We start from the raw sequence: 25,100 nt of genomic DNA, 5'->3' as shown, positions 1-25,100 counted from the left end.
TGTTCACAGCCAGGTTGGCTAAAGCCTTGAGCAACCTGCTCTGGTGGGAGGTGTCCCTGCCCAGGGCAGGGGGCTGGGCTGGATGATCTCTAAGCTCCGTTCCAACCCCTTAACTTTCTATGATTCTCTGATTTTGGACAGTAGAGGACATGTAGCCTTTATTTGCTTGCATTTTTTAGGTATGCATAAATCCCGAGGCCTTTCTTCACCACTTGGGTCTACTTCTAAAATTACAAGATGTATTAAAAAAATCAAAGGAGCCTGAGCGATCAACACTGTAAAGAGCAAAAATATTAACAGCTGCCTAAGGTCTTAATATAAGATAAAATACTAAGACCTGAATAATATTCTTAGCTGAATAAGACTTTGCCAAAAACCAAAGGAGCAGAGATCCACCTGCAGCCCAAGGAGGACCCCACACTGGAGCAGGGGGATGCCCAAAGGAGGTTGTGACCCCATGGGGGACTCACACTGGAGCAGCTCCTGGCAGGGACCTGTGGATCCAGGGAGAGAGGAGCCCATGCTAGAGCAGGTTTGCTGGCAGCACTTGTGACTTCATGGGGTCTCATTGCCCTACTCTGATTGGTAATAAATTAAACCAATTAATTAAGTTGAGCCTGTTTTGCCCACCAGGGTAATCAGCGAGTGATCTCTCCCTGTCCTTATCTCGACCCAAGAGCCTTTTGTTATGTTTTCTCCCCTTGTGCAGCTGAGGGAGGGAGTGATGGAACAGCTTTGATGGGTCCCACCAGGGTCAACCCACCACACCTCCTCAAATGTACTTTTTTCCCCTCAAAAAGAGAATAAATGGCCCTTCTCCAAAGTGCTGCTTTAAAGGAAAGGAGCAAATTATTTTTACAAGCTTCCAGGCTACAGGAAACAAAGTTGAAAAAGTGTATTTTCTTCAGAAAGCTGTTGATGATGAAGAGTTTCTGAGCTCCTTCCCTCAAAGGGAGCACATGTGTTTGCCTCGAGGCAACAAGTGGCAATTGAATGTCGACAGAACAGAAAGGAAAGGTGGCAGGTACAAGGTTTATTTCCTTTCCTCAGGCAGCACTGAAAGGCTATTAAATCTCATTTGCTGCTGAGACTGTAGTCTGTGGGTTAAAGCTCCCTCACCAACACAGCTAACAACACTTGGCTTAGTCTCCTCCACCAGAGTGAATCCAACCTCCCTCCAGGTTGGTCCCCATGAGTGATGCTGTTCCCTCACACCCACACTTTGCACCTGCAGAACTCTCTGACTTTGCTGACACATCCAGAAGCAGGATCAGATCTCACCTGGGATGGCTCAAAGACACAGAAAACTGCACCAAGTGATCACTGTCTCAGGGACTCACCCGTGGAAGGGCAGGGGGGGAGGTTGGGCTGATGAGGTCTTGGCTCTCCATGAGGTTCCCATAGTCAGCCATGCTTCCTTTGAGGGGCAGAGGAGGAGGGACATCAGGAATGTCAGTGCTGGACATGCCATTCAGCTCCAGACCTGCAAAAACCAACACTCAGTTAACTCTTTCAGCATCTGAATCATACAATCACAGACTGGTGTGGGTTGGGAAGATGCTAAGGATCAGCCAGTCTCATCCCCTGCCATGGGCAGGAACACCTTCCACTAGCTCAGGTTGCTCCAAGCCCCATCCAACCTGGCCTGGAACACTTCCAGGGATGGAGCAGCCACAGCTTCTCTGGGCAACCTGTGCCAGTGCCTCACCGATCACATGAGTGAGGTTAGATGAATTTCATAGTATCATAATATCATAGAATGTTAAGAGGTTGGGATGGAGCTTAGAGATGATCCAGCCCCAACCCCTGCCCTGGGCAGGGACACCTCCCACCAGAGCAGGTTGCTCAAGGCTCAGCCAACCTGGCTGTGAACACTGCCAGGGCTGGGGCAGCCACAGCCTCCCTGGGCAACCTGGGCCAGTGTCTCTCCACCCTCACAGGGAAGAATTCCTTCCCAGTATCTCACCTCAATCTCTTCTCCTTCACCTTCAGGCCAACCTAACCAAAAACTCCACCCTGCACCAGTTCTCATGGTGTTGACACTGTGATACACACACGTATCTCTGCCTGCCCTCCACTGCCTCTGGAATTATCTACAGCTCATCTCATGAGGAATTCTGGAGCAAAGCAGAACAAATGAACCAATCTCCATATCAAGGGGCATCATGGTCTTTGGAGTGCAGAGGCCCAGAGAAGATACACTAGGGTTAGGGTCTCAATTTAAAATGCCCTCAAAACACTTGAATGATCTCCTCTTTTTTACAGGAATCAATTTTTCCCTTCACATCCAAATATTCACAGCTTAGCAAATATCACCTTCTCAGCTCTATCTCTGCAATTTCACCTCATCCATTAATACACACTAAAAGTTTTGTGAGTGCACTAAGAAAATATAATCCAGCTCAGTTTTATCCACTTTCCCCCAGTAAAATAAAAGCTTCTTGTTACTAAAATGCACAAATGAAAGCCTAGAATTAACTACATCTCTCTCAAAAACTCTCAGACTGCAGGTAACCATAATAAACGAGCAGCCATTAGTGGCTGAGTAAATAAAATCACACAGGAGAAAGCACCAAACATTTATTATTCCTCTTTGCTGGGTAGGAAGTTCCTTTTCCTTAGCAGATAAATCCTCCCAGGTATGTGCTGTAAAGGCAAATAGCCCCAGGGACAATAAACTCCATTGAGGCCTGAGTGATACAAAGATTTTGGGGTATTTCCATGTAATTCACTCATTTTATTAGAGGCCAAACCCACTGTGATCTGTAGGCGATAAGAAAATGAATTTATTTTTTATAAATTAGGGAATGACATTAAGGAAATGAAAAAAAAAGGTTATTTTTAGTGTGTTTAACTTGTGAAACAAGCTGAGGCCTTGTTTATGCAGATGTTTTTGTTGCAAGGTTCCTAGCAATACCTTATTAAAAGTGGGATTTTATTGGGCTCTGGAACAGCCTCTCACTAACAGGATCTAACTCTAAGGAGGCTGCATTGATTTGGCACTGAAAACTGCAATTTTAATCTTCATCCTTTCAGCTGAACTTTCATCTACACCAGGAAGGAGATAATTTTCCATCCTGGTACTTCAAACTTCCAGTGGCTTCTTCTACATGAAAAAATGTTGTTTGTCCTCCAGGACCTGAAACTCTCATTGCTTTTTCCATTGCTCCTGTTTTTCACCCTTCCCCTTCCACACACATAGGATTTCTGCATTCTCCAAACATTCCTACGATTTTCCTTTAAACATCTCCATGAGAATCTATTTCTGCTAAGCTCATGGCATGGAACATGGAGCTGGAAAGCAACACTGCATGTCCCACCCACAACTACACATCTATCTATAAATCTTATCTACATCTACAGATGTATTTGTGTGGTTGGTTTGTCCATGCAGTTTAGGATAAGACTAGGAAATGTTTGGCAAACAACATTTTCTCTAGTGTTTAGCTAGAGATTTAGCTGAACCTTGACTTCTGCTTTGATAAGAGAAACTTTTACATATTTATTATTAGCAAATCATGTTTTTAGGCCTCACTGTAGACATTCCTCGGGTGGAAACTGCAAGGGAGTATAACCACACACAAACACCCCAAAGTAAAGTGAATTTAACTGCCTTGAACACTTCAGCTTTGTATGATACAGATTTTTTCAGCTAACATAATATAACTTCTTCTTACATGATGTAACTTCTAACTTCATCTCAGCCATTACATGTAGACTAAGAGGTGCTCCCAAGATGCTGACAAGACCAGTTTTGTTAGGAGTTACACAAACCCTTTGTTTCTTTAAGGCTGACATTTGGGAGATCCATGGAAAGGAAGATGAGGAATGTTTTCCCTAGAGCTGCAGAGGAAACAAGGTGTAGAGACAACTCTACTTACACAGCCTGGATGGTCACCAATTGTCCACGCAAGTAGACTAAGAGGTGCTCCCAAGATGCTGACAAGACCAGTTTTGTTAGGAGTTACACAAACCCTTTGTTTCTTTAAGGCTGACATTTGGGAGATCCATGGAAAGGAAGATGAGGAATGTTTTCCCTAGAGCTGCAGAGGAAACAAGGTGTAGAGACAACTCTACTTACACAGCCTGGATGGTCACCAATTGTCCACGCAACTGTCCTGCTCTGCTTCTCTGCCTTTCCCTGTGTTCCTCCTGTCCTGCTCTGCTTCTCTGCCTTTCCCTGTGTTCCTCAGCTCCTGTTCCAGCTCTGATTTCCTGCAGCCTCTATGTGGCACCTTCCCAACCTCTTCCTTTTGCAAGACACTCATAAATCCCTGGAACTGTGGCCAGAGCATTTCCATCCATATCCATAACTCAAAATGTACACTGACAACATATCTGCACTTCATCTGGCAAAGTGTTTAGCACAACAATATTCTATCATGAAATATTCTATTCTTTGCCCTGAGCAGCTGATCAATCCCACAGTTTAAGGAAATCCAGGAGACATCTCCTCTCCTGCAGAAACAGAACCACAAACTCCAGGGATTTTCTGTTTCAAGAACAGTTTGCCACAGATCCATTAATTTTCTCCTGCTCCCTCCAGCTGAACTCTACCACACTCACACAGTCACTAGTCAAAGAGTTACTCAACATTTTGAGTTTGCTATCACTCTGGAAGGTGTTTCATCAGCTGAGTATGCTCTGAATATTTATTCCTTGCTGGACTTGTGCCACTGGGAAGATCTTTGAGTTGGCAAGAGATCAGTTAAAGGACTCTATTCTTCACCTTAGCCTAATGATCACATTTTCCACTCCATTCCCCTAAACTGCCAGCTAACAAGCAAGCAGGATTGCTCAGCAACCCATTAACTGCTTTTAGCCGATTTGGGCACTGAAGTAACTTCTTCATCCTTGGAATTCCCCAAAAAAATTCATCACTCTAATTCCTCAAATGATTATGGACGACTGACACAGATTTGGCAATAAGCAGATCCTGTTTTACGTAACACCCATAAATCTCCAGCACATAAATGTTCTCAGAAATAGATGATAAATTCAGGCACTTTTTAAAGTGAGAGATCAATTAGTGTTACCAAAAGGGACATAGGAAGAAATATTCCAATTCAAAGAAGATCTTTTGCAGCGAACATAATCCTATACTATGTATTCCCAGTTTTGAACATATTGGTAGATTTTGGCCATAAAACTGTGAAGAAAGGAGAGAGCTGGAGTTCAGTGTTATCAAAATACTTAGTTTTGGTGTCTCATTACTTAAAGGAAAAGGTTTTAGGCATTAGAACAAGTAAATAAAACAGTGAACTTGTTTAAACAAGACATTTCCTTAACACTGATCACAGAATCGTAGAATTCAGGGGTTGGAATGGACCTTACAGATCATCTAGTCCCAACCCCCTGCCCTGGGCAGGGACACCTCACTAGATCAGGTTGTTCAAGGCTCATCCAGCCTGGCCTTGAACACCAACAGGGTCAGGGCTGAATTCTTGACTATTGTACCAGGATTTGGGGACATGTAGCAAAAAGAATTTTTTTTTCTGTCTGGCAAGTGAAAACGCTGAATAACAGGTTTTGGAAATCAAAAAAGCAAAAGGAATAGGTGTTGGATTACACACAATTCTGCAATAGGCTTTGCTGAAGACTGAAGCAAACATGGTATTTCACAGTAAAACTGAGTGATAGATGTCAATGTCAAACAAAAAATACACCACAGAGACTGACCTTTATTTTCCCTTCTGGCTTGTACTCACAGTGTAGCAAAGAAAAGTTCTTTGCAGGTACAATCACCACAAAATAATACTTTTTTAAGCCTTTATGCTTAAAAATACCCAAGACCAATTTTTGACAAGTACAGCTAAGTAACTGTTAATGATTACTTGGAAATAAACTTTTTAAATAAAATAATTCGGTCTGGTTTTGTAAAATACTGACATAATCTTTACTGGCAAAGGCAAGGAGCATGAGGTTAAGAGGTCCTTGTCCCTGCAAGCAACACCTTGGTGATGGTGAAAGGACCAACTCAACTCAACCCAAGGTGTTGTGAAATGCTGAGGAAACACATCTCCCCACTAGAAGTTTGAGAGGAAGAGGAGATTTGGTGAAGGACTTACTGGACTGTATGCTGAAGGAGAGCTTTGTCCGTGGAGTGATGGGGGGAGGTGTCAGCTGGGAGTTGGGAGGGGATGGAGAGACGGAGAATCGCCTTTCGCTGGAGATGATGTTTATGACTTGGCTTTTCGGTCTCTGCGGTCTCAGTGGGCTGATCTGTGAGGGGACAAAACCAGGGAGACAACCAAAGACCACATATTAGTGTCAGAGCTTGGGATTGCTCCATTTTCCTCCTCAACAGGCCTAGGGCAACACTAACATCCAACTTTCCTGATTTAATGCAGTGTCTCACAGCCCCAAGTGGCTTTCCCTTCTCCCAAGGAATCACAAGGAGCTTCTCTGCACACACCTCCCCAAGACCTGCAACATTCTGCTGAAGCAATGAGCCAATTCCCCAAACATTGCTTAGTAACAGCTGAGGAAGTTTAGAGCCTTACAGGAGATTGCACATCCCTCAAAACCTTTTCTTTCCTCTCACATGGCTCTGCTTGCCTGCTAAAATTTCTCCCTTTAACCATTTCCATGGTGAAATTCTCCTCTGAGGAAGACATCATCTGTTCACAAACACTTTACTGGCTGTGCTTGGATTTAATTCACTGGAATATCCCTTTTTTTTCTCTGGTTGCTTCATAGTCCATTCAAATTTGCCATCAGAAATCTTGAAAAGATACCTGGAATCTGATGGGCAGTTCCTGCTTTTGTTAAGGTGATTTCTTTTGATTCAGAGCTCTGCTGAGGTTACTCATTCACCCACCCCATGAACCGTGATCACAGTGAAAAAAGGAACATTTTCTTTCCAACACATCCCAGAAAATGAAGCAGCAGCTTGAGGCTAAGAGGGGAATTACTCCAAGATGCTGCACTGGGACAAGCCAGAAAATTCCAGCAGCAGTTCAGGGTGTTTTGAAGGATTTTGTCATTACACAATATTGAGGTTTTTTGAAGTATGATGTGAAGGAGAAATCTGAAATGACTGCTTTTATTTTCAGAAGACAAAGCCTAAGACACTGGAATGTGCTGCCCAGGGAGGTGGCGGGTTCACCATCCCTGGAGGTTTTCAAGCTGAGACTGGATGTGGCACTTAGTGCCATGGTCTGGTAATGATGGTAGGGTTGGACTTGATGATCTTGGGAGTTCTTTTCCAACCTGGCTGATTCTATGATTCTAAATGGGTTTGCATAAAGGTTGTCTCTCTCAGGCTCTTCTACAAGACATGAATGATCATAGAGTAGCAAAGATCATCAAGACCTCAGGGTAGCCTTCAGAAATTTGACTGATAGTAAAATTTAAGTCCCAAAAACTCCAAAGATTTCTTTGAAGATCTTTTAATGTGTATTTTTAGCAGAATAGACAAGCAAAGCAAACACTTTTTCAGGGGCATATAAAGGAACTAAGGAAACACATTAACTGATGAGGAAAGCTGAAATATCAGAACCAAGAGAAAACCAACAACTGCAATCAAGTTCCCAAGTCAGCCTGCTCTGTAGCTACTCACATACATCTGAACTTCTCCTGTGACTGACAAGCCTGGGCCTCTCCTGAAAGCTTCCCATAAATCACAGTTCTGCTGGGGAATATGAACTCCTTGGAGACAACTAATCCATAATGAACCCATTGCTAATTTTTTTGGTCTAACGAAGGGAAGATCAATAGTGAGTGATGTTAGACACCAGTGGATCAATACACTGTACAGAGTGTTAGTCTGATTCCCAACACAAGCCCTGTAAGAGCTCTGTTAACTACCTGGATTCAGTGTTGGGTTTGCTGTCAGCTCATGGGATCAAAGAACTAACACAGAGAATCTACGTTGAAGAGGTTTATGTGATACTTAAAAGGAGATAATAAATCTCTAGAAAGCTATGAAGATATTACTGATCATCTTTACATGCTGAAGTGCTTAATTTATCTTTGTTATCCTCTGTAATTAAGGCTCGAGCAGTCAATAAATTCATCGTGAGTGCAGTGAAATTTGGGGGAAAAAATGTTTAACTAGTACAACTAGACCAAAGAGGCTCTGAGTGCTGCTTTGCAAAACCAATGTAAAAGCTCCATGAAATGACAGGTTGGAGGGATGTGCAGAGAAGATCCAACTGAGATTCAACCAGGGCAAGTGCAGGTTCTGCCCCTGGGGAGGAACAACCCCAAGCACCAGCACAGGTTGGCACTGACCTGCTGGAGAGCAGCTCCAAGGAGAAGGACCTGGGGGTGCTGGTGGACAACAGGCTGTCCATGGGTCACAGTGTGTCCTGGGGGCTAAGAAGGCCAAAGGAATCCTGAGATGGATCGGGAAGAGCATTGCCAGCAGGTCAGGGAGGTGATCCTGTCCCTCTGCTCAGCCCTGTGAAGCCACACCTGGAGTGCTGTGTCCAGTTCTGGGCTCCTCAGGACCAGAGGGACATGGAGCTCCTCGAGCAGCTCCAGGGGAGGGCAAGGAAGATGCTGAAGGGACTGAAGCAGCTCAGTGGTGAGGAAAGACTGAGGGAGTTGGGCTTGTTCAGCCTCGAGTAAAGACAACTGAGAGGAACTTCATTAATGGATTCGAGTCCATGAACAGGAGGTGCCAAGAGGAGGATCAGACTCTGCTCAGTGGTGGAAACCAATAACACAAGAGACAATGGGCAGAAACTGATGCCCAGGAAGTTCCACCTGAATATGAGGAAGAAGTTCTTTGCAGTCAAGTCACTGAGCACTGAACAGATTTGCCCAGAGAAGCTGTGGATTTTCCCTCACTAGAGGTGTTCCAGAAGCATCTGGACACAATCCTGAGCCCTGTGCTCTGGGCTGGCCCTGCCTGAGCAGGGAGGTGGGACCAGATGACCCACTGTGGTCTCTTCCAGCCTAACCGATTCTGGGACTCTGTAAACAATTCTGCAGTTTATAATGTCAGCACTGAACAGATTTGCCCAGAGAAGCTGTGGATTTTCCCTCACTAGAGGTGTTCCAGAAGCATCTGGACACAATCCTGAGCCCTGTGCTCTGGGCTGGCCCTGCCTGAGCAGGGAGGTGGGACCAGATGACCCACTGTGGTCTCTTCCAGCCTAACCGATTCTGGGACTCTGTAAACAATTCTGCAGTTTATAATGTCCTCATGTTCTTCCTTGATGATTCATTTGACTGGAACAAAGATGATCCTATATAAGAAAGTTCATGGTATCTCCATGGATGGAAACACTGAATTCATTAGACACCACCTAATGAAGCTCTGCAGAGATGGGGATGACCACGGGCTGACATTTCCCTTCCTTGATATTCTCTGTAAATTTATTTTCTGCTGTAAAACCCCCAAACATTTTAATAGTCAGAACTAGGAACCTAGTAGAAAATTCTCCAAATAACTGCAATACTGTAACTGAATGAGCTCTAAGATCCTCAGCAGAATGAATCCAGCATCTAACATAAACAATCTAGTACCTACTAGTTGTTTATTACTAAAATCTCACCTTTAAAACACCGTAAATCTTTAATTTCCATTTCTAGTCAAATCTGTGGTCCAACGTTTTGTAGAAAAAAGCAATCCTTAATTTTTTCCCTTTTAATCACCCCTTTTTAGGCTAATGAACTTTCTGCTTCCAAGCTCCTAATGCAAGAGAAACCAAAGTGCCTTTTTCTTCAGACAACACAGCAGTAAGAGAGCTCTGGGAATAATTCCAGCTTCAAAAGGGAACTTGTATACAAATGTTGAGCAATGGAAAAGCTGAATTCTACCCACCAGCAGAATTTCCCTTTATATCATTAACAGGGGATTTCAGGACAAATTTAATCTTTGAACTGCTTGACATGATCTGTACAGAATTCCTGAAGACAGCAGTGGGAATGACCAACCCCTCTTGGAAATTGACCTCAAAAGAGTCTTTGCTTTACTTCCCCTGCAAGAGGAAACGAACCAGGCAAACCGCAAGCACCACAAATTGACTTGGTCGTGTTGGAGCTCATCAAGTGGTTTTCAGATGCTGAAAAGGGAGAGTTTCTCTCTCAACAGTCAAATCCTTTTCATATTATTGATCTGTGGATGTGAAGAAGCTCAAAGTAACTGGAAGTAACCAGTTCTGACATTTCATTTCCCTCCCTCTCCATAACCAGGGGAATATTACTCATACCAGTCATGCACTGAAAACTTCTGACTGGGAAGAGTGGAAAACTTGAGGCAAACCATGTTGGGCTTTGCTGATTTTTGCTCCTCAGATGACAAATGGGAATATGCCCTGAAGAGATCTCATGCCCTGAAGGGATATCAGGCCCTGAAGGGATGTCATGCCCTCCTTTCCAGTCAACATTTGCATTTTTCCAGTCATCAGAATCTTCTCCAAAGCCCAAGACCTCTCAGAGATGACAGTGACCTCATGGTGACATCAAGAAGCTCTCCAAGCACACTTGGATGGCTCTCATCTGCTCCAACTGACTCAGCTGCTATGAAAGATAATTTTCTTCTTCTATGACTAATATCCTTCTCCCACAAGCTCTGCTGAGCCATCTGGGAGATGCCAGTGGAGGTCCTGCCATGGCAGGGTTCAACCAGTCAATACGTGACTGCTGCAAGGTGCAAAGTCAAGTGCATTGCACCAAGGAGATGAGACATATGGAAAACTATGTAAAATGTGTTTGCTGTCTGAAAAGACTCCAATAAAGCTCACCTGGATGGCTTGGCTGGAGGAATCTCCATTTAAACAAACCAGGCTTGATCCAAAATGTACTGAAGTCAATGGGAAAATTCAGAGGTGTCAAAAGTGAAAAGACTGAGAGCCCCAAAAGGGATTTTGTCAGAGAATATTTGCTTTCATCAGCATTGTTATATAAAATTTTTAATGAGATTTTTGCTTTTATCAGTATTTTATATAAAACGCTTTTATGCATATTTTTTAAAAAATCAGAGATTTTTATCTAATACTGGGAACATCAAACAACACAACTCTGAACTTCCACCATGTCAGAAGACACATCTGAGACTCAACTCTGGATGGAAAAGCAGGAGCAAAGCCAGAAAACGGAGGAGATGTGGCTGAACATCCAACTCATATTCTCTTACCAAACAGAAAGATTTAAAGGAACCAGCAATCCCAGGTGGGAGAGAAATAGTTTCAAAGTCCAGTGTAAATCATAGAACATTAAGCGGTTGGAATGGAGCTTAGAGATGATCCAGCCCCAACCCCTGCCCTGGGCAGGGACACCTCCCACCAGAGCAGGTTGCTCAAGGCTCATCCAACCTGGCTGTGAACACTGCCAGGGTTGGGGCAGCCACAGCCTCTGGGCACCCTGGGACAGTGTCTCACCACCCTCACAGCAAAAACTTCTTCCTAACATCTAACCTAAATTTCCCCTCTTTCAATTTCTCCCCATTGCTCCTTATCCTGTCACCACAGCTCCTAGCCAAGAGTCCCTCTGCACCTGGAGTCCCTCCTGCAGGTTGCTCTGAGGTCTCCACACAACCTTCTCTTCTCCAGGCTGAACAGCCCCAGCTCTCCCACAGGGAGATGCTCCAGTGCTCTGCTCAGCTTTGTGGCCTCCTCTGGCCTTGCTCCAACAGCCACCACCAAGACTGTGCTGAGTGAAAAGCTCTACAAGCACTTGCACAAACCTCTAAGAGAACATTACATTTATTCTGGGAGGCAACTTTTCAACTCTTGACCTCAGAACAGGTGTCCAGGCAGAGATTTGGAGGTCACAGCTAGTTCAGGCGCTCCCTGCTCTGGCTTTAAAGGGCCTTGCTTTCAATTCCACAGCTCAACCTTCTCAAGTTACCTAAGCCTTTAGGCCAGTTTCAGTGAATTAAATCTAAGCCAAGGAGAGAGGGTTTAAGGGAGATATGCCCTGTCCTTAATATTCTTACACAGAGCCACCAGTGGAACTGCTTACGATTTTCTGCTCAAAATAGTCCCCCAAGAACACAAATTGACCTGGAATATTTCCACCCAAAACTGCCTTGCACTAGGCAGCTGAAATATGAGCAAACCCATCACCATCTAGGGGGGACCAGCAATTCCAAAAGGCTGCAAAATGGTAGCATTTCTTCCCCTTCTGATATCCCATCTGTTACCAGAGAGACATTATAGAGCTTGTGGTGGAGGTTTTCATATGAGAAACCATATGAGCTGCTCACACTGTAAATAAAAGCTGCAGTTTGGATTCATTACCACGTAGATCCACACCATGTGCAGTTATTTTTGGCCTAGAAAGAAACTACCTGGTGCAAATCAACACGTTCATTTCCAAAGAGCAAGGACAGAGCCCAGAATTAGATAAAGCTAATAAAGTTACCGTTTCTGAGAGGATCACAGCCTCAGCCTGCTGCAGGGAAATATCAGTAGACTTAAATTCTTTATCAAATATCTCTTGATGCTTGCTGTTCCTTTTCTCCTTCTTCTTTTCCTTCTTCTCTTTATCTAGGTCATCCTTGTCCAATTTATCTTGCGACCTGGAATGCATCTTTTTGGGCAGGAGTGGCTCCAGCACGAACCTGAAGGAAATTGTTGTTGCTCAGATCAATAAAACGCCATTTTCAAACCAACTGGTTTTTATTTACATAGTTCCCCAAGTCTCCCTTGAGTTAATGATGCTTTGCTAATCCAGGAAAACTCATTAGAGAGAGAAGGAAGGGGCAGGAGGTCATAACAATCATAATTGTCTTGTAATAAAATTTCCTGCAGAGCTGCTGAGGAGCAGAGCTGCACATTCCCCTGCTCTGCAGTAAATGTGCTGCTTGACAGCTGCACAAACCCCTGAGCTTCACACAGAAATCAGCTTCTCATTCAGCACTGTCCATGCTGTGGCCTCAGGGCAGGTGCGCAGCAAACACCTCAAAACTCCAGTGGAAATCAGCACTAACAATGCAGGTAAATGTCTAATGCGCTAAAGAAATGTCACCTCTACTCCCTCTGCACCTTGGAGGCTCTGAATGTACAGTTACAGGGTGGGGTGGAAGGAGCTTAAAGACCACCTAGTTCCACCCCCTGCCATGGGCAGGGACACCTCCCACCAGCCCAGGTTGCTCCAAGCCCCATCCAACCTGGCCTGGACCACTCCCAGGGATGGAGCAGCCACAGCTGCTCTGGGCAACCTGTGCCAGAGCCTCAACACCTCACAGGGCATAATTCCTTCATTTACTAATGGCTTTAAGGACTTTACCAAACAGCCAAGACCCCAAACTCCTCTTCAGTTGCTTTATTTCTTAAGTGTAGAAAGAGATGTATTTCTGCTGCTGTTCCTTCTCGGGGGAATAAACTGTTTTGCAGAGCTGCAGTGATTTTTTGCCAAGGATACACAACACAAATCACCTCCTAACCCTTGGAACTCACCCAAATCACAGCACCTTTCCATAGAAAAGCAAGGAATAACACCCTTAATGAAAAGGAGACACCACAACATTGCTAAAAGAGCATGGGAGAGGTTTAACCACAGACACAAACCCCATTCCTCTCTGTAGTAACACCCTGTGTATGCACATTTAGTTTTGCAAACCAAATGCATCCACAGGAGTGTGGAAACATCCTCACAGCTCCACACCTCTGCTCACCACAGCACCTCCTGCTGAGGGGGAGCCAGGAGGGCTGAGCTTAGCTGTTCTGACATTACAGACAACCTCTGCAACAAAAATCAACCGGACAATAACAAAGGCCAAGGTTAGTGCCCCAGAATCAGGTGCACTTTCCCACCTGGAGTGCTTGGAGTGTGTGAATAGAGGCAAAGCCGACACAGAACTACCATCAGCTCTGCAACTTCTGCAGCCCATGAGGATTACTTTCCATGCTAACAGTGGAAAAAGTCTTTTGGGGTTCAATAAACTCTGAAAGGAAAGCTCAGGTTTTTTAAAGAGGTTTTATTTGGAAGGGAAAGGACTGGTCCAAGGAATATTTAAGCTCTTTTTAACTGATCTTCACGCAGAAATTTAAAGAAATCTCTCTAATCTCACCTCCTTTTTTTTTCTTTAAATGAGTTGTTTAAATAAAAGGTAAATAAAAGTCATAGAATCCCAGAATGGTTTGGCTTGGAAGGACCTTAAAGATCCTCTAATTCCACCCCCTGCCACAGGCAGGGACACCTCCCACCAGCCCAGGTTGCTCCAGCCACTTCCAGGGATGGGAAATTCTTACAAGGTTTTGATGATTCATTATTTTATGATAATTTTTGATGACCTCAGAGATCTCCTCAGAGTTCTCCTCCAACCTTGATTATTCTATGATCCTATGATTTATTTTAATCATAAATAGAAATGATCTCTACTGTAAATGACCCAAACCACTAAAATCTTACTCTAGTCAAACTGACACTGATTACCAAATGAAACCAACTCAAAAGTCCCCCTAGGAAGACACTTTTTGACACTGAAAAAGTATTTTCTGTGCCATGTGGGTACATGGAGGTTCAGTCCACAGTCTCTGCTGTGCAGCACTGGAGCATTCATATCTCCATTTGCAGTGACATTACCCCGATCCTCTCCAGCAGCAGCAACCTCCAGCAGCAATATCCCAAATCATCATTACTCTTTGTTGCCTGAAGCAATAAAGACCCTTCAGTTTCCACTCTGTTAGCCCATTTGATGGGAAGATGCTCAAACCAGTACCTCCAGCAGCCCCTGAGCCATTCCCCTGAGAACCAAAGCCAAAATCACATAGGTTGGGAGACCAAACCTCAGGCTTGATTCATCCCATCCCACAGAGAGGAAACAGGGAGGGCAAAGACTTGCCCAGGGCCACAAAGTGCCTCAGTGGCAGAGCCCAGAGCAGAAAACAGCTCTCCTAACTCTGTGATTTTTAGCCACCTGAGCTGTGTGTTTTGGGCTGGGCTGAGGGTGGTGCAAGTTTCCAAGAGGAACTGCCACCCCTCAGACAAGGATTAATTGTTTCCCTTCCAGACACGACTATTATTAGGACCATGAACTATTTTCAGGCAATGTTAGCCATGATAAAATGGGTCAGCACACCATGATCCTACTGGAAGCACATCAGGGTTTTCAACAGATGACAAATCCCACCAGCACCTTGGGACTTCCCTCCCAACCAGCCTCAATTCGTACTTCTAAGTCCTGTTTGAAGCACAGAATGAACCCAAAGTGCTTTTGTAATGTCAGCTTTATTTATACCTAGAGTTGGGAGTTGTAAGACCCAAACTGTGTCAATGTCTGCTTTGAGCCTTAATGTTTCAAAGCTCCAAAGCAGGAGGAGCTAGAGATGGCATAAAATCTGAGTTGGGTGACCTGGGCAAGACAGGCTGTTGGCTGCAGTTTTAATTGCTTTTTAGCTTCATGTCTAGTCTCAAAATTCACAGATGAAGAGAGGGAAATGGAAAGCAGGAGAGGAGAACTGACTATAAACCAAATCAACTGTGGTAGGTACATGGGGGAACTTCTTCCAGGTGAGCAGTGCCAAACCACCCACAGCATTTTACAGTCACTGGGAGTTTTGAGATCTTTCATGTTATTATTTACATCTTATGATTCTTCTTCTCCTGCTCCACTGATCAACCAAATGAGTATTTATTTCAGGTCTTCTCAGTGATGACGATTGCTCATTATATTCTCCTGCAATGCCTCAGGCTCAGAGCAGGAGCTGAGCTGCACCACGAGCCTTGTGAGCTCTTTTTGACACTGTATTTACGTACTAAGATCATCCCAAACTGCTGTGTGACACCTACTACACCACAGCTGGGATGCAGAGGTGAAACTTAAGAGGGAGAGTGAGAAAAACACATTTAAAGATTTTGAAGGAGGAAAAGAGGCAGAGGCAGGCAGGGAAATAATCAGCATTTTGCTTCTGAGATACAATAAAGTTGCTTACTAACCTGTTCCAGCAAGACAAGTGGATGAATTAGTCAAAATACATCTCTGCTGTCCTACATTGATACCAACATGTTTCCCCATGGATATATTCTAGAGGGTAATGCAATGAGAGCTGAACTCTGCTCTGTTTGCAGCTCTTCCCAGGGCTAAATAAACTGTTTGTAATCAAGGTAAGCAACATGTTGCCCCTTAGGTGCGCTATTCCATTTTGCTCGATGCTTTTAGTCTCCAGGCAGGTACTAACTCCCCTCTGAAGGTGCACAAGGGACATGAGTGTTTCCAGCACACCCCTGTAAGCCAGAGCCCTTCAGGAGGCTTTAAAAAGCTGCTGCCTGGGCCTATCCGGACTACAGTAATGCCTGGGGGGAGGAAGAGGGAGAAAGGACTTCTGAGGCTGCATGGAAAGCCCAGAGAGCAAACAGATTATTTTGCTTGTTGAGGGATGTGCTGTGAGGCAGAGCTGATCAACACAATTCCCAGTCCTCATATGAAATATCTTGGTAAGTCCTCAAGTACAACCTTGCCATAAGGAGCTTTTCCTCTGGCAGCAAAAGTGAGAAGCAATGATTGAGCAGTTAGCTAATCCCTTCCTTCTCCTGGGCCCCACCTGGTTACTGTGAAGGGTTGGCTGCAAATGCCTCATCACCGACTCTACAGGAGACCAGTGCAGCACTATTACACTGCAGTACTCTAAAAGGGGTGACTGATCTCCTCTTTGGGTTGGTTTTTGTTTGAATGCTTAGGGGGTCTTGTTGAACTTTGCTAAAGAGGACAAAGAAGAGCATTAGATTTATCCTGGTTAAAAAACAGGACATCTTGACATAAGTGTCTTATATAGACTGGAGTCTTTTTGGCTGTCACTTAATAGAATCCCAGACTGGTTTGGGTTGGAAGGGACATTCAAGACCATCTCATTCCACCCCTGCCATGGGCAGGGACACCTTTCACCAGACCATGTTGCTCCAACCTCCATTCAGTCTGTCCTGGAACACTCCCAGGGATGGAGCAGCCACAGCTGCTCTGGGCAACCTGTGCCAGTGCCTCAGCACCTCACAGGGAGGAATTCCTGCCCAATATCCCATCTATCCCTGCCCTCTGGCAGTGTGAATCCATTCCCTGTGTCCTGTCCCTCCAGGTCCTTGTACCAGGTCCCTCTCCAGCTCTCTTGGAGCCCCTTTAGGCACTGGAAGGGACTCTGAGTTCTCCCTGGAGCTTCTCCTCTCCAGACTGAGCCATCCCAGCTCTCTCAACCCTTCCTCACAGCAGAAGTGCTCCAGCCCTGTGATCAGCTTAGTGGAGCACCATCCCCACCCCATGCTAGTTCCTCACACCACTCTGCCCCAACAAAGTAGTATGATGAGTATGAGAGTATGATGATGAACCAAATCTGGACTAAAACACACTGGGAAACAACCCAACCACCAATCCTACAGCTTCTTGTGAGACTAAACCAACCTCCTGTTGCCACAGGTGGCAGCCACCCTCAAAAGTCATGGATGCTTCCCAGAGGTAAGCCCTGAAGGAGCATTCCTGACTCACCCATCAGAGCCAGGCCGGGAAGGAGTGCTGTCAGAGGAGACGGAAGACACTGAGGCAACAGAGAGAGGTCTGGACGAGGAAGGCATGGTGAAGGACCTCACCATGGAGCGTGGCCGACTGCCTCGCCGGTCATCCAGGCTGGAAAGCTGCAACAGAGAAACAGAAGATCTTCTTCAGCCACAACAAAGCTGGCACCTGGTTGTTCTGAAGTAACATGGAAAGGTTCCATGGACTTTCTTCCATGTAGAGTTGTCTATAATTTAGTTCTCCATTGTGTGTAACCACAAAGAAACAGATTCTAGAGGAAATCCATTGAAAGTTCTAGGGAGAAATGTTTAGTTTCTCATGGGCACATGTGGAATTTTAAGCAGATTCCAATAACTCTGCCAGGGTTGGAGAGAGGTGGGGGATGTGTGTCCTGCCAGGGCTGCAGGGAGGGGACTAGAGGGAATGGCCTGGAGCTGAGCCAGGGCAGAGTCAGACTGGATGTGAGGAGAAATGTTTTCCCTGTGAGGATGTTCAGGTACTGGAATAGGGAATTGTACAGGGAGGTGATGGAGTCATTATCTCTGGAAGTGTTTCAGAGGTCTCCGGATGTGGCACTGGAGGATCTGGTTTAGGGGTTCCAGCAGTGATAGGTTAATGGTTGCACTGGATGATCTTAGAGGTCTCCTCCAACCTTGATGGCTCCGTGATTCTATTCCTTTGTTTCAATGGTCTTTACATGCCTTTTCACACCTTGGCTTTAAAAAGGAGCTTCCTACAAATACCTATTTTTAACCCATCTCCGCAATCAAAGTGACTCCCCTGTCAGGATATCTAACTGAAATGGAGTTCATATAAATAAATAAAGAAAAAACAAAGTTAAAACTCACTGAGAGGAATTTTATATCAAGGATGTCAGGAGAGCCAATTTACAGAGTGACATCTAGGCGAAGAAGAAAGTTGGTCTCTTGTTTCAGACAATTTCAGAGTTCTGAATATTTATACAAGCTTTGTTAGTCATTAATAACTGATATATGCATAAAATAATTGAACTCTTTCAGTCAACAAATAAGAATCTCATGCTGTTTAATTACAGGTATATTTTCCAACCTGTCAACTACCAGTAAATTGGCCTTGTACAAGGAAGACAGAAATGATAAAACTCCATCAATCCTAACAATTCCTACTGGTGGGCAGAGTGAAATTAGAGAGATAACAGCACCTGGGGATGACTTTCCAGTCATCTCCCTGATGATGTAAATGGCTATTACTGAAGTGACTGACATGCAAGTATCACTCATGTCAATTACTCCTGTTCTCCTTGGGAATAAATTACTACTTGAGCTTTTGCCTAAATATATTAGCAAGATGGGATTTGAAGGACCACAAATGGAGCAGTTAGAAAGATACCATAAAGGTGTCATATTCCCTGGGAGATCTTGGTGTTCCCAATAAAAAAAATTGTCATTGCTATGGACAGAATCATTTAGGTGGGAAAAGACCTCCAAGGTCATTGAATATAACTTGTGACCCATCACCACCTTGTCAACTAGACCAGAGCACTGAGTGCCACATCCAGTTGTTTCCTGAACACCTCCAGGGATGGTGACTCCATCACCTCCCTGGGCAGCACATTCCAATGCCTGACAGCCCTTTCCATGAAGAAATTCTTTCTGATGTCCAACCTGAACCTTCCTGGCACAGCTTGAGGGCATTTCCTCTCATCCTGTCACTTGTGCCCTGGGAGCAGAGCCTGACCCCACCTGCTCCAACCTCCTGTCAGGGAGTTGTAGAGAGCAGTAAGGTCTCCCCTGAGCCTCCTTTCCTCCAGGCAACAGTGCTCATATAATAGCCCCCAAACCATGTAGTTTTTGACTGAACTCTCAATTTTATTCTTCATTACAAAGTTGTTTCCTGGCTTTGGGCCTTCCTCCCTGGTGGGTAACACTCAAGGCAGAACAAAACCCAGTGTAAACACCACCAAACCCTTGGCTGTCCCTTGAAGATGAAGTAGCAACTGAAAACAGCTGTTGGGATGGGAAAAGCATGAATTTCAGTCCTTCTAAACTTCAGGAAGTAGCAGGTCTTTGTTTTCCTGCCTGCCTACACTTAGGGTGGTGGCAGTGCACGTCCCTCCACATGCAGCACAGCCCTCACATCTCTACAGTAATGACATCCATGGGAAGGAGACATTCAGCTCTAGAACAATCACATTCAGTGGCAAGTTTTTAATTCCTTTTTGTAACCTAATTCCTTCAGCACTGAAGAATTAACCTTGACTTTCAAGGAACATATTCAGGCAATGCAGCAACTGATCCCACGTGGCAAATGAAAGACTGAGGCTTTCTGCCCATCTCTTACCACATCTGCCCAGTGTTCCATAATCTGATGACCACTGAGAACCAGGCAATGCTGCATCCATGTTGCTTTTTCAATCAGTGGGAATTTCCTACAGAAATGCACATTTGCTTGGAATGTAAAGCAATTCCAAGTGTTCAAGATGAGGTTAGAGGTAACTCACCACAGCACGGACCCCATACTGCTTCTCCACTTTGTCTTTCAGCTGCCTGAAACAAGCCTCCATCCGCTCGTGGAAGGGCCTCAGTGCCTCTGTCACCTTCTCCCCATGGATCCGGATTCCTTCCGCCAGGAATGGGATCTGGAAAGCAGAGTTTGGCTGCTTCAACCTGCCCAGGGTTTCCCCAGAGAAGGGTTAGGGCAAAACTCAAACGTGTGTTGTGAGAGGAGCAAAAGATCTCATGGAATAAGGAGAATAGGAGTAATAATAGCAATAATGACAAGTACAACAACAACACAACAATTATAACAGAAGAAGAAGAAAAAAATCAAGAACTGAGAAAGAATTGAAGAGGAAGAATTGAAGATAAGAAGAACTGATGTTGAAGAAACAGAATTCAAGAAAAAGAATTAAAGAACTGAAGAAGAATTTAAGAGGAAGAAGATGAAGAAGAATAATTGAAGAAGAAGAAGAATTTAAGAACTGAAGAAAAAGAAGAAAAAGTAGAAGAATTGAAGAATAAGAATTGAAGAATAAGAATTGAAGAAGAATTTATGAAGTAGAAGAATTCAGGAAGATTTTATGAAGAATTGAAGAAGTAGAATTGAAAAAGAAGGAGAAGAATTTAATAAACTTCCTGGAAGCAGAATAAGAATCTAATAAACTTCCCTACTACAAGCTGAATTTAATAACCTTCCTGTGGCTTTGCTACAGAACAACTCTGAGACTGCTGAGTTAGGATATTTGGCCTCCCTGTCCAAATCCACTGAATGCTTGAGACACTTAAAAATATTTATAACAATAATAACAAGACAGGAAGAAGAAGAATGATAAAAACCATAATAACAACAACTATTATTATCATCATAGTAACCATCATCATTCAATGTTTATGAGGTACAACATAGTAAAAAGGATTTAAAAATTACCCATGATTTCCCTTTTTCTCTGTCCAGGTGTCCCTGCCCAGGGCAGGGGTTGGGACTAGATGATCTCTAGTCCATTCCACCTCTAGTCTCCATTCCAACCCTTAAATTCTATGATTCTCTGATTCCATTAATACCAAATCCTTTCCCAGTTTGGGAAGAATCAAACCTTGAAGGAGAATAAAGCTGTATGTTGTCTCTAATAAATGCTATTCCTAAACCTGCAAATGAGCTACATCCTTGGGCAGATATAAACTGAGAGCAAGGACTATTAATAAAACATTCGGTTTTATCTACTAGCCAGTCCTGCTTAGGAAAAAAATGGTTTTATTTTCTTTGGGAAGGAAACAGAAGAGGCAAAAATGAAATTAATTCTCCTTTGTAAGTGAAAATAATAATTTCTCTTCAAGGCTTCTGTCACCAAGTATCCACACCAGCACCTAGTGATATAATTAGTTTGGAGTGTGGAGGTGTAGTTGACCTTTGGAAATGTTTTAAGAGAGACATTTCCATTCCCACAGCTATCCAGACACACCATTAGAGCTCTCTACCTCCAGCTCAGGAGAAGTATTTCCTCTTCCAGGTCCCTTCCAGCCCACACAGTGCTCTGATTCCAACTCAGATATTCTCTGCAGCAATCAAGCTAAGAGGCTTCTCCTTAATAATTCATAATTAAATCATAATACTGATTAAAAACAGATTTTTTCTAATAAGGCTGAGCAGCAATCAGAAGGAGCAGCTTTATTAGGAAGGAGAATAATAAATACACAGATGAATTACAGACGAACAAACTCAAGGCATCTTAGCAAGATGATTCCCTGCGATTTAGCACTGTTGAAATGGACACAGCTTCTCCTAAAAGGCTACAAAGAGAAGAATAATGACTTTTTCTTAACTTCTATTTATAGCCACATGGATTTCCACTCAGCAGAAATTAAACATTCAAAGCAGAAACTTTCCCTGTTCTGAATCAGGGAATGAATTTCACAGTTCATCATTACCAGGCCACACTGTGACCCTCCTGATCTGGAGGGATAAGTGGTCACTTGGCTTGTTTATTTCCAAGAACTTTTTGACTTTTTAAATGGGTTCTTCTTTCAAATAAGAAATTACCAAGTGAAGTACACTTGGGGCTGCAGTTGCAGCTCTGGGATCATCCTTACAGGCAGAAAATGCACTGAGGAGCTTGTCCTAGGGATCAGCACAGGAAATGTGATGATGATTTTTTTTTCTCTTCGAAGGGACAGAGGCAGAACTTTGCCACATCCATGATCCAACCAATTCATCAGGCTTTGGAACAAGAGATGGGTTTGATGGACCTGCTTGCAAAGACTCCACAGTGTGATACTCACCTTGGGAGAGGTGAAGGACAAAGTAAAGGTAATGTAAGTAGCAGAGCTAGAAATGACTGAGGTGAATGCGAGAGGAAACCAGCTCAGGACAGCACTTACTTACATCCTAACTCTACTCTTTGTTGACTTTTAAACTGTCTTAAGTTCTACCTGCAACTTCACATTAATCCCTGATTTTTCTCCCTTTCTCTTCCCTAAAGCTCTTGATCTGCTTGGCTGAAAAGAATGAAAAAACCTCCATTGATCTGAACTATTAAATTAATCTCCAAAGACAATCTTTCACAATAATGGGATCATAAAACATGACCATAAACCCTTGGTTTGGGGGAAGCAATTCCTTCGGCTCTGTGGAAGCAGCACAGGATTTTTATGTGCTCTGATATTTTTATGTTTTGCTGTGCTGGAAATACATTAGCTAAATGCAGAGTGACTAATGTCATCAATCATTCATTTCAGCACCTTCATTTCAATCAATCACTTCATTATCTTCCCGGGAAAAGATCAGCTTGAGACGGTGCAGTTGCATGGAAATATTTTCCCTAAGCTGGAAAAGCATAAGGTGGATGGAAATGGACATTGGTTTGCTAATGGGATTTATGTGAATTAATAACAGACAGGAATAAAAACGTACACTTGTAGTTCAGAGGAAGGATGAAGGGATAACATCATGAAGAGCACAAAGCTGCAGATGGAGAAAGAGGTGAGGTAAGGGGATAGGAAAACATCAGGTTTAAGTGGTTAGCTGATGATGGAGCTGTCAGGGCACTGCTGTTCACACATCTCTGAGACTGCAAACTCCAGGCCACACAGTGCTGTGAAATCAAAACTTGTTTGTGCTTCCAACCACTGTCAGCTCGTGAGGGATTCCAGTCCTGCCTCACTCCCAAAGCTTCCATACACCTCTCACAACCTCAATTCCAAAGCTTCCATACACCTCTCCTGCCTCACTCCATTCCATTCACCAGACATTAAGCCACTCACCCTGAGTCCCATTCCTTTGCCATTTAAATCTCTTTTGGAGCTTGAGCTAAAGTTCATCTTTGCAGATCTGACATCGTTCCCAAAGCTTCCATTCACCTTCCTCACTCCCAAAGCTTCCATACACCTCCCTCTCCTTCCTCACCTCTAAAGCTGCCACATTCCTCTCCTGCCTCACTCCCAAAGCTTCCACACACCTCCCTCTCCATCTCACTTCATACACCTTCCTCTCCTTCCTCAGTTCTAAAGCTTCCATACACCTCTTTCTCTTGCCTCATTTCCAAAGCTTCCATACACCTCTCTTTCCTCACTTCCAAAGTTTCCATGCACCTCCCTCACTTCCAAAGCTTCCACTCATCTCCTCCTCCCTAATTTCCAAAGCTTCCACTCACCTCCCTCTCCCAACACCACACAATACTTGGGAGCTGCCTCTCCCTGCTCGCTGCCTGTGTGCTGAAACCTGAAATAATTTGTGAGGAAGATTATGTTTTAGGATACCCTAACTGTACATGGAACACCTCAGCTCATTTGTAAACCTGAAACGCCTTTTATTTGAGCTACGACACTCATTTTTGCTCCCTTTTCCCTCTTTGCTTGGATCCTATTGTTGTGGAGCTATGCCAAGTGCTGGGAAATGATGTCTTTAAAAGTCACTGAATAATTAAACCACAATGTGATTATGCCACAGGTATTTTTAAAGCTTATTTTAATACACAAATGTCACCAAAATGAGTCTTTGCTGAGGCAAAATGTGTTTGCAATTCATTTGAAGTCTCAGAGACAGAGACCTGACACCAAGTAGGTCTGCTGGGACCAAATTATTTTCCTCTATAAAACTTAAAGCTTATAAAACCTAATATATAAAAGCTCACATGAAAATAAATAAATAAATGTGTTTTTTTCTTTTCCCCCAGACCAAAAGGGTTTTTATTCCATGCAAGTTTTTGTGGCCTTCAGAGGAGATTTAATGTTTGAATTTTGGAGCTTTTGGTTCTGTTACCTCCAAGATGGAAACTATAGAAATGTAAATGATTCCCTTTATTATAAAGGCAAAATTGAATATTACAAGACAATGATTCACTCTCTTGTTCTGTGGGAAAAACATTTCCAATCATATTAGCATTTTCTTAGTTATCATAAAATTACCCTCAGAAAATGTTCACAATGGAACAAAACTGGAAGAGTCTCTTGTTTGGCCTGAAAAATCTCTTCGCATCTGATATAAATGAGAGATTTTTTCACTGGGTTCTGGTCACAATAAAAGAGACAGAAAAAGCAAAGGTTGCTCATGTTTGTTCCTTGCAGGTTTATCAAACGAGAAATGATGTCAGATTTGCAAAGATGAACTTTAGCTCAAGCTCCAAGAGAGATTTAAATGGCAAAGGAGTGGACTCAGGGTGCGTGGTTTAATGTCTGAATTCTCTCAGAAGTGACACTGAACTGTCTTTACACAGCACTTTGCACAACCAGCCTGACATCAATTTTTGTACCTGCCAAGCGATCAGATCCTTCAACTTTTCAATCTTGTCATGATCTTCTGGGTGCTCATGCATATATCTTTCAGTGAAAAAAGCCTAGGAGAGAGAGAAACAAGCAGTTATTTCAGAAAATGAAACATCTACTACCAGGGGAATCATCTACAGCAAAGATAAATCACAGAATCATAGGATGTTAAGGGGTTGGAATGGAGCTTCGAGATCACCCAGCCCTGACCTCCGCCCTGGGCAGGGACACCTCCCACCAGCCCAGGTTGCTCCAAGCCCCATCCAGCCTGGCCTGGAACACTCCCAGGGATGGAGCAGCCACAGGTTCTCTGGGCAATCTGTGCCAGTGCCTCAGCACATCACAGGGAAGAATTCAGAATCAGGAAAAATCAGGACAGATACTTCTGACCTTACCTTCTCATAGTTTGTGAAGCCTCCCATGACTGCAGGATCCACAATGCCATTGAGCAGCATGGAAAGGGG

At 43.8% G+C, this 25,100-nt stretch overlaps 1 protein-coding gene across 1 annotated transcript in view; it reads right to left on the bottom strand.

Annotated features, from left to right (window-relative positions):
- The window catches only part of LOC103808434 (dedicator of cytokinesis protein 1-like), a gene marked incomplete at its 5' end in the record, with an annotated part of 31,647 nt that extends 6,553 nt beyond the window's left edge, over nucleotides 1–25,094 (bottom strand). The window contains 7 exons of the mRNA XM_009081215.1: nucleotides 1,341–1,483; nucleotides 6,069–6,222; nucleotides 12,319–12,517; nucleotides 17,375–17,520; nucleotides 19,881–20,018; nucleotides 24,624–24,707; nucleotides 25,032–25,094. Of these exons, the coding sequence (XP_009079463.1) occupies nucleotides 1,341–1,483; nucleotides 6,069–6,222; nucleotides 12,319–12,517; nucleotides 17,375–17,520; nucleotides 19,881–20,018; nucleotides 24,624–24,707; nucleotides 25,032–25,094 (927 nt within the window). The remainder of the gene's footprint in view (nucleotides 1–1,340; nucleotides 1,484–6,068; nucleotides 6,223–12,318; nucleotides 12,518–17,374; nucleotides 17,521–19,880; nucleotides 20,019–24,623; nucleotides 24,708–25,031) is intronic.
- Nucleotides 25,095–25,100: the final 6 nt, after the last annotated feature.

This window comes from Acanthisitta chloris, unplaced genomic scaffold (genome assembly GCF_000695815.1).
Source record: "Acanthisitta chloris isolate BGI_N310 unplaced genomic scaffold, ASM69581v1 scaffold7488, whole genome shotgun sequence".
Taxonomy (NCBI): Eukaryota; Metazoa; Chordata; class Aves; order Passeriformes; family Acanthisittidae; genus Acanthisitta; species Acanthisitta chloris.
The sequence above is the reverse complement of the archived record's forward strand: the minus strand, read 5'-3'. Positions and strand labels throughout refer to the sequence as shown.